Source organism: Bombina bombina, chromosome 3 (genome assembly GCF_027579735.1).
Source record: "Bombina bombina isolate aBomBom1 chromosome 3, aBomBom1.pri, whole genome shotgun sequence".
NCBI classification, from domain to species: Eukaryota; Metazoa; Chordata; class Amphibia; order Anura; family Bombinatoridae; genus Bombina; species Bombina bombina.
Window position 1 is genome coordinate 1,084,022,272 of NC_069501.1, and position 10,618 is coordinate 1,084,032,889.

Below are 10,618 nucleotides of genomic sequence, written 5' to 3' on the forward strand. Positions count from 1 at the left end.
ACCCACCTGTTGAGAACTGCTCAATGCTAGAAGGATCTACCCAGGTTTACATATACTAAACATGTTCAATTTCATAATTCCTTCTGCTAATAGAATTCTTCTGACTTCCTAAGAGACATTAGTTAAAGATTTTGATAAGGAGTCATACAGGATGAGGGTACTAGCTGACAGTAGAACTATATGTAGTGTGAAAATCTGACTCATTTTAAGAAGGCCCTATATATTCTATAGCACAATCCCTACATTCCCTTGTAATCCTCACTCTGAGACAATAATTTATACCAACATCACTTGCCATATTGCTAGTGCATGGTGTCCCTTTCAATTTTATCAAGCTATACATATCAATCCTCTATTCCTAATTATATACTATCACATGTTAAACAATCACTTATTGCTCAATATAAAGGCAAGGATATCCTCTAATTAAAGGGACACTGAACCCAAATTTATTCTTTTGTGATTCAGATAGAGCATGAAATTTTAAGCAACTTTCTAATTTACTCCTATTATCAAATGTTCTTTATTCTCTTGGTATCTTTATTTGAAATGCAAGAATGTAAGTTTAGATGCCGGCCCATTTTTGGTGAACAACCTAGGTTGTCCTTGCTGATTGGTGAATAAATTAATCCACCAATCAAAAAATGCTGTCCAGAGTTCTGAACCAAGAAAAAAGCTTATATGCCTTCTTTTTCATATAAGGATAGCAATAGAACGAAGAAAATTTGATAATAGTAGTAAATTAGAAAGTTGCTTAAAATTGCATGCTCTATCAGAATCATGAAAGAAAAATGTTGGGTTCAGAGTCCCTTTACGCAATATGCTTCTATAAGATCCTCCTCCAATCATTGCAGTCTATACCTAGGTTTTATGAACCCACCCTAAAGATTTAATTTCAGGCTTCAATTATCAACGTACCAGCCCATTTTTTATCCTTCCCCCTTCAGAGCGGCTCTTGCCCGCTGATTCCCCTATCTTGAAGTAATAGTATTTTCCATCCACTCGCTCTCGTAGGTACATTGGTAGTAGCCATTGTAACTTCCCCTTGGTCAAACCTACAAGTACCACACATCTTATATAAAAAATGAGGCAGTCACAAGAATCATAGTCCAAGTCCTGGAACCCTCTCTTATTTTCCTATTCTGTAACGCTTCTCCACAGACAGGCTATTAGGCTTTGGGCATTCCTACAAGTGCGTGGGTCTTATTTTATCTTTATTTTCATTTAAGACAGAGATATGTTACTATTTTGTGTATGCATTGTGATTGTAACTTTTCTCTCCGTTTGAATACCTAACAGCCTCAATAAAAATGTTATGTTAAAAAAAAAAAGAAGAATATGCATCATACAAATCTTTAACTACTAAAGGGGAAAAAAAACAAGCACTCAAGATGTACAAGATCATTAATCAAATATATTTCTAAATTATTTACTTTTAAAATATATGTAAGTACTTACCAGTGTTGGAGAATTCTGATCTGGCCAAAAAGATTCTGGTATTGGCCAATGACCCAAAGGGACTCCGGTTTTAGGGTTAGGTCTAACATAGATAAGTTTGCGACAACTATGCCAAGGTTGAGGCCCAAGTGGTTTAGCTGCATCTGGAAGTCCTTCTAAAAAACAAACATAAATCAAACATTATTAATTTATATTTGCACATAAAAACAAACTGTTAATGAAGAATTTTAGAATTCAAAACTACTGGAGTTTAATTAGAAGCTCATATTATTTGAGAATCTCCCTTCTCATGATATCACCACCAGCTATGACAATTTACCATAAGATGAGTCAGCTATGATAAAAGGGATGACCTATTTAACACTGAAGCTTCCATTAAGTGTTTAGACAGATGTGGTCTAACACTGATCTCTTTGGAGCAGGGAGAATACTCTAAACTATGCTCCACTGATGTGTTGATGTGTGCAGTACTCTTTGTATTTTAACATGTAAATATTGCATAAATGGCATAAGATAGTTGGTTTTCACTTGGTCCCATCCCCTCTCCAATATGTCCCATATTACAGATGCAAATATACAACTTTTCTGAAATTCAAACTATTTAAAATACAAACCTTTTCTGGTGCCAAGAAGTTTGTATAAAGGGTTTTGTACCTAGACCCCATATTTGATGTCTTCAACCACATGCACCATGCCCGGATGGGGCCTCCCATGTGGTTTGGTTTTTAACCCACAGGAGTAATATATTAAAGTGACAGTCAACACCAGAATTGTTTTTTTAAAAAGGATAGATAATCCCTTAATTACCCATTCCCCAGTTTTGCATAACCAACACAGTTATAATACATGTTTTACCTCTGTGGTTACCTTGTATCTAAGCCTCTGCAGACTGCCCCCTTATTTCAGTTCTTTTGACAGACTTGCATTTTAGCCAATCAGTGCTCACTCCTCTGAAAATTCACATGCATGAGCTCAGTTATTTATATGAAACACATGAACTAACACCCTCTAGTGGTGAAAAATGTCAAATGCAGAGGTGGCCTTCAAGGTCTAAGAAATTAGCATATGAACCTCCTAGGTTTAGCTTTTAACTAAGAATACAAAGAGAACAAACTAAATTGGTGATAAAAGTAAATTGGAAAGTTGTTTAAAATGACATGCCCTATTTGAATCATGAAAGTTTTTTTTGGACTTGATTGTCCCTTTAAGACAAATTGCACAGTAGTCACTGAAGTGTATTTCTAGCACAGTAATTTGGCACGGGGGAAAAATAATGGTGAGTAATAACCATTACAGTACTGTTGCATCTAATGGTTTTATGTTCCTTTAAACCAGGGGTATCAACCTCATTGTATCCGGGGGGCACTGGCCAAGTGTTCTTCTCCCATGAGGGCCACTTGAACAGAGTGCTCTGAAACTGGATATACTAGAAACTGGAAGTGACATTTACCCAAGTAGTAGTGCAAATAAAAATTGATGGGGTCAAATTAATAATTTACTTAACCCCTTAATGACAACTGACGTACCAGGTACGTCATGCATTAACAAGCAGTTAATGACAATGGACGTACCTGGTACGTCAGTTGTCTAAGAGAGTGCTGGAAGCGATGGCAATCGCTTCCAGCAGCTCTCAGGGTATTGCAGTGATGCCTCCATATGGAGGCATCCTGCAATACCTTTTTAGAAGACTCCGATGCAGAGAGAGCCACTCTGTGGCCCTCTCTGCACCGGTAGCGATGGTGCCGGTTCGTTGGTGGGTGGGAGCGTAACAGGGAGGCGGGTGGGCGGCCCATCGCTACCCGGCATCCGGTTCCTAGAAGTGCAATGTGCACGCCGGGTGCGTTCGGGGGGCGCGCGTGCATGTGCGCGCGCATTAGCTGGCCACTGACACTAATGAGGAGGGAAGAGGGGGGGGGAAAGATTTTTTATAAAAATAATATAAAAGGATCTGGGAGGGGGAGGGGGATAGGGGTATTGTGGGGGGCTGCTACACTACAGAAAACATAAAAAAAAGCAAAAGAGCAAAAAATACTTTTGTTTTTGGGGCAAATTGGGTACTGGCAGACAGCTGCCAGTACCCAAGATGGCCGCAATTAGATAGGAGGGAGGGTTAGAGAGCTGGGGGGGGGGGGGGATCATGGAGGTTGGGGCTAAGGCAGGAGTCCATCACAGCTAAAATATTTTATTTTTTTTATAAAAAAAAAAAAAAAAAAACCTCCTTTTATTTAGTACTGGCAGACTTTCTGCCAGTACTTAAGATGGCGGGGACATTTGTGGGGTGGGGGAGGGAAGAGAGCTGTTTGGGAGGGATCAGGGGGTGGGATGTGTCAGGTGGGAGGCTGATCTCTACCCTAAAGCTAAAATTAACCCTGCAAGCTCCCTACAACCTACCTAATTAACCCCTTCACTGCTGGGCATAATTTACGTGTGGTGCGCAGCAGCATTTAGCGGCCTTCTAATTACCAAAAAGCAATGCCAAAGCCATATAAGTCTGCTATTTCTGAACAAAGGGGATCCCAAAGAAGCTTTTACAAAAATTTGTGCCATAATAGCACAAGCTGTTTGTAAATAATTTCAGTGAGAAACCTAAAATTGTGAAAAATGTAAAGTTTTTTTTTTTTTTTTATTTGCTCGCATTTGGCGGTGAAATGGTGGCATAAACTATACCAAAATGTGCCTAGATCAATACTTTAGGTTGTCTTCTAACAAAAAAACATAATTTATGTAAGAACTTACCTGATAAATTCATTTCTTTCATATTAACAAGAGTCCATGAGCTAGTGACGTATGGGATATACATTCCTACCAGGAGGGGCAAAGTTTCCCAAACCTTAAAATGCCTATAAATACACCCCTCACCACACCCACAAATCAGTTTAACGAATAGCCAAGAAGTGGGGTGATAAGAAAAAAAGTGCGAAGCATATAAAATAAGGAATTGGAATAATTGTGCTTTATACAAAAAAATCATAACCACCACAAAAAAGGGTGGGCCTCATGGACTCTTGTTAATATGAAAGAAATGAATTTATCAGGTAAGTTCTTACATAAATTATGTTTTCTTTCATGTAATTAACAAGAGTCCATGAGCTAGTGACGTATGGGATAATGACTACCCAAGATGTGGATCTTTCCACACAAGAGTCACTAGAGAGGGAGGGATAAAATAAAGACAGCCAATTCCTGCTGAAAATAATCCACACCCAAAATAAAGTTTAACAAAAAACATAAGCAGAAGATTCAAACTGAAACCGCTGCCTGAAGAACTTTTCTACCAAAAACTGCTTCAGAAGAAGAAAATACATCAAAATGGTAGAATTTAGTAAAAGTATGCAAAGAGGACCAAGTTGCTGCTTTGCAGATCTGGTCAACCGAAGCTTCATTCCTAAACGCCCAGGAAGTAGAAACTGACCTAGTAGAATGAGCTGTAATTCTTTGAGGCGGAATTTTACCCGACTCAACATAGGCAAGATGAATTAAAGATTTCAACCAAGATGCCAAAGAAATGGCAGAAGCTTTCTGGCCTTTCCTAGAACCGGAAAAGATAACAAATAGACTAGAAGTCTTACGGAAAGATTTCGTAGCTTCAACATAATATTTCAAAGCTCTAACAACATCCAAAGAATGCAATGATTTCTCCTTAGAATTCTTAGGATTAGGACATAATGAAGGAACCACAATTTCTCTACTAATGTTGTTGGAATTCACAACTTTAGGTAAAAATTCAAAAGAAGTTCGCAACACCGCCTTATCCTGATGAAAAATCAGAAAAGGAGACTCACACGAAAGAGCAGATAATTCAGAAACTCTTCTAGCAGAAGAGATGGCCAAAAGGAACAAAACTTTCCAAGAAAGTAATTTAATGTCCAATGAATGCATAGGTTCAAACGGAGGAGCTTGAAGAGCTCCCAAAACCAAATTCAAACTCCATGGAGGAGAAATTGACTTAATGACAGGTTTTATACGAACCAAAGCTTGTACAAAACAATGAATATCAGGAAGAATAGCAATCTTTCTGTGAAAAAGAACAGAAAGAGCGGAGATTTGTCCTTTCAAAGAACTCGCGGACAAACCCTTATCTAAACCATCCTGAAGAAACTGTAAAATTCTCGGTATTCTAAAAGAATGCCAAGAAAAATGATGAGAAAGACACCAAGAAATATAAGTCTTCCAGACTCTATAATATATCTCTCGAGATACAGATTTACGAGCCTGTAACATAGTATTAATCACGGAGTCAGAGAAACCTCTATGACCAAGAATCAAGCGTTCAATCTCCATACCTTTAAATTTAAGGATTTCAGATCCGGATGGAAAAAAGGACCTTGAGACAGAAGGTCTGGTCTTAACGGAAGAGTCCATGGTTGGCAAGATGCCATCCGGACAAGATCCGCATACCAAAACCTGTGAGGCCATGCCGGAGCTATTAGCAGAACAAACGAGCATTCCCTCAGAATCTTGGAGATTACTCTTGGAAGAAGAACTAGAGGCGGAAAGATATAGGCAGGATGATACTTCCAAGGAAGTGATAATGCATCCACTGCCTCCGCCTGAGGATCCCGGGATCTGGACAGATACCTGGGAAGTTTCTTGTTTAGATGAGAGGCCATCAGATCTATCTCTGGGAGCCCCCACATTTGAACAATCTGAAGAAATACCTCTGGGTGAAGAGACCATTCGCCCGGATGCAACGTTTGGCGACTGAGATAATCCGCTTCCCAATTGTCTACACCTGGGATATGAACCGCAGAGATTAGACAGGAGCTGGATTCCGCCCAAACCAAAATTCGAGATACTTCTTTCATAGCCAGAGGACTGTGAGTCCCTCCTTGATGATTGATGTATGCCACAGTTGTGACATTGTCTGTCTGAAAACAAATGAACGATTCTCTCTTCAGAAGAGGCCAAAACTGAAGAGCTCTGAAAACTGCACGGAGTTCCAAGATATTGATCGGTAATCTCACCTCCTGAGATTCCCAAACTCCTTGTGCCGTCAGAGATCCCCACACAGCTCCCCAACCTGTGAGACTTGCATCTGTTGAAATTACAGTCCAGGTCGGAAGAACAAAAGAAGCCCCCTGAATTAAACGATGGTGATCTGTCCACCACGTTAGAGAGTGCCGAACAATCGGTTTTAAAGATATTAATTGATATATCTTCGTGTAATCCCTGCACCATTGGTTCAGCATACAGAGCTGAAGAGGTCGCATGTGAAAACGAGCAAAGGGGATCGCGTCCGATGCAGCAGTCATAAGACCTAGAATTTCCATGCATAAGGCTACCGAAGGGAATGATTGAGACTGAAGGTTTCGACAGGCTGTAATCAATTTTAGACATCTCTTGTCTGTTAAAGACAAAGTCATGGACACTGAATCTATCTGGAAACCCAGAAAGGTTACCCTTGTTTGAGGAATCAAAGAACTTTTTGGTAAATTGATCCTCCAACCATGATCTTGAAGAAACAACACAAGTCGATTCGTATGAGACTCTGCTAAATGTAAAGACGGAGCAAGTACCAAGATATCGTCCAAATAAGGAAATACCACAATACCCTGTTCTCTGATTACAGACAGAAGGGCACCGAGAATCTTTGTGAAAATTCTTGGAGCTGTAGCAAGGCCAAACGGTAGAGCCACAAATTGGTAATGCTTGTCTAGAAAAGAGAATCTCAGGAACTGATAATGATCTGGATGAATCGGAATATGCAGATATGCATCCTGTAAATCTATTGTGGACATATAATTCCCTTGCTGAACAAAAGGCAATATAGTCCTTACAGTTACCATCTTGAACGTTGGTATCCTTACATAACGATTCAATAATTTTAGATCCAGAACTGGTCTGAAGGAATTCTCCTTCTTTGGTACAATGAAGAGATTTGAATAAAACCCCATCCCCTGTTCCGGAACTGGAACTGGCATAATTACTCCAGCCAACTCTAGATCTGAAACACAATTCAGAAATGCTTGAGCTTTCACTGGATTTACTGGGACATGGGAAAGAAAAAATCTCTTTGCAGGAGGTCTCATCTTGAAACCAATCCTGTACCCTTCTGAAACAATGTTCTGAATCCAAAGATTGTGAACAGAACTGATCCAAATTTCTTTGAAAAAACGTAACCTGCCCCCTACCAGCTGAACTGGAATGAGGGCCGTACCTTCATGTGAACTTAGAAGCAGGCTTTGCCTTTCTAGCAGGCTTGGATTTATTCCAGACTGGAGATGGTTTCCAAACTGAAACTGCTCCTGAGGACGAAGGATCAGGCTTTTGTTCTTTGTTGAAACGAAAGGAACGAAAACGATTGTTAGCCCTGTTTTTACCTTTAGACTTTTTATCCTGTGGTAAAAAAGTTCCTTTCCCACCAGTAACAGTTGAAATAATAGAATCCAACTGAGAACCAAATAATTTGTTTCCCTGGAAAGAAATGGAAAGTAGAGTTGATTTAGAAGCCATATCAGCATTCCAAGTCTTAAGCCATAAAGCTCTTCTGGCTAAGATAGCCAGAGACATAAATCTAACATCAACTCTAATAATATCAAAAATGGCATCACAGATGAAATTATTAGCATGCTGGAGAAGAATAATAATATCATGAGAATCACGATTTGTTACTTGTTGCGCTAGAGTTTCCAACCAAAAAGTTGAAGCTGCAGCAACATCAGCCAATGATATAGCAGGTCTAAGAAGATTACCTGAACATAGATAAGCTTTTCTTAGAAAAGATTCAATTTTTCTATCTAAAGGATCCTTAAACGAGGTACCATCTGATGTAGGAATGGTAGTACGTTTAGCAAGGGTAGAAATAGCCCCATCAACTTTAGGGATTTTGTCCCAAAATTCTAATCTGTCAGGCGGAACAGGATATAATTGCTTAAAACGTTTAGAAGGAGTAAATGAATTACCCAATCTATCCCATTCCTTAGCAATTACTGCAGAAATAGCATTAGGAACAGGAAAGACTTCTGGAATAACCGCAGGAGCTTTAAAAACCTTATCCAAACGTATAGAATTAGTATCAAGAGGACTAGAATCCTCTATTTCTAAAGCAATTAGTACTTCTTTAAGTAAAGAGCGAATAAATTCCATCTTAAATAAATATGAAGATTTATCAGCATCAATCTCTGAGACAGAATCCTCTGAACCAGAAGAGTCCAAAGAATCAGAATGATGGTGTTCATTTAAAAATTCATCTGTAGAGAGAGAAGATTTAAAAGACTTTTTACGTTTACTAGAAGGAGAAATAACAGACAAAGCCTTCTTTATGGATTCAGAAACAAAATCTCTTATGTTATCAGGAACATTCTGCACCTTAGATGTTGAGGGAACTGCAACAGGCAATGGTACATCATTAAAGGAAATATTATCTGCATTAACAAGTTTGTCATGACATTTAATACAAACAACAGCTGGAGGAATAGCTACCAAAAGTTTACAGCAGATACACTTAGCTTTGGTAGATCCAGCAGGCAGAGGTTTTCCTGTAGTATCTTCTGGCTCAGATGCAACGTGAGACATCTTGCAATATGTAAGAGAAAAAACAACATATAAAGCAAAATAGATCAAATTCCTTATAAGACAGTTTCAGGAATGGGAAAAAAATGCCAAACATCAAGCTTCTAGCAACCAGAAGCAAATGAAAAATGAGACTGAAATAATGTGGAGACAAAAACGACGCCCATATTTTTTGGCGCCAAATAAGACGCCCACATTATTTGGCGCCTAAATGCTTTTGGCGCCAAAAATGACGCCACATCCGGAACGCCGACATTTTTGGCGCAAAATAACGTCAAAAAAATGACGCAACTTCCGGCGACACGTATGACGCCGGAAACGAAATGAATTTTTGCGCCAAAAAAGTCCGCGCCAAGAATGACGCAATAAAATGAAGCATTTTCAGCCCCCGCGAGCCTAACAGCCCACAGGGAAAAAGACAAATTTTTGAGGTAAGAAAAATATGATAATTAAAGCATAATCCCAAATATGAAACTGACTGTCTGGAAATAAGGAAAGTTGAACATTCTGAGTCAAGGCAAATAAATGTTTGAATACATATATTTAGAACTTTATAAATAAAGTGCCCAACCATAGCTTAGAGTGTCACAGAAAATAAGACTTACTTACCCCAGGACACTCATCTACATGTTTGTAGAAAGCCAAACCAGTACTGAAACGAGAATCAGTAGAGGAAATGGTAAATATAAGAGTATATCGTCGATCTGAAAAGGGAGGTAAGAGATGAATCTCTACGACCGATAACAGAGAACCTTATGAAATAGACCCCGTAGAAGGAGATCACTGCATTCAATAGGCAATACTCTCCTCACATCCCTCTGACATTCACTGCACGCTGAGAGGAAAACCGGGCTCCAACTTGCTGCGGAGCGCATATCAACGTAGAATCTAGCACAAACTTACTTCACCACCTCCCTTGGAGGCAAAGTTTGTAAAACTGATTTGTGGGTGTGGTGAGGGGTGTATTTATAGGCATTTTAAGGTTTGGGAAACTTTGCCCCTCCTGGTAGGAATGTATATCCCATACGTCACTAGCTCATGGACTCTTGTTAATTACATGAAAGAAATATATACATGTCAAGGGATATTCAGGTATTCCTGACAGATATCAGGGTTCCAGTGTAACTAGCGCTAATTTTGAAAAAAAGTGGTTTGGAAATAGCGAAGTGCTACTTGTATTTATGGCCCTATAACTTGCAAAAAAAAGCTAAGAACATGTAAACATTGGGTATTTCTAAACTCAGGACAAAATTTAGAAACTATTTAGCATGGGTGTTTTTTGGTGATTGTAAATGTGTAACAGATTTTGGGGGTCAAAGTTAGAAAAAGTGTGTTTTTTTCCATTTTTTCCTCATATTTTATTATTTTTTTTGTAGTAAATTATAAGACATGATGAAAATAATGGTATCTTTAGAAAGTCCATTTAATGGCGAGAAAAACGGTATATAATATGTGTGGGTACAGTAAATGAGTAAGAGGAAAATTACAGCTAAACACAAACACCGCAGAAATGTAAAAATAGCCATTGTCATTAAGGGTAAGAAAATTGAAAAATGGTCCGGTCATTAAGGGGTTAATAAACAAGGGAGGGCCAGATTAAAACTATCTTGAGGGCCGCATAGGAATATGGCCCCAGGGCCAGGACTTT

The 10,618-nt window shown here is 38.9% G+C and overlaps 1 protein-coding gene across 1 annotated transcript in view; it reads right to left on the reverse strand.

The window, feature by feature from the left end:
• The window catches only part of INTS6 (integrator complex subunit 6), a 305,149-nt gene that overhangs the window by 175,954 nt on the left and 118,577 nt on the right, over positions 1-10,618 (reverse strand). Inside the window, exon 4 of the mRNA XM_053705560.1 lies at positions 1,459-1,613. Within this exon, the coding sequence (XP_053561535.1) occupies positions 1,459-1,613 (155 nt within the window). The remainder of the gene's footprint in view (positions 1-1,458; positions 1,614-10,618) is intronic.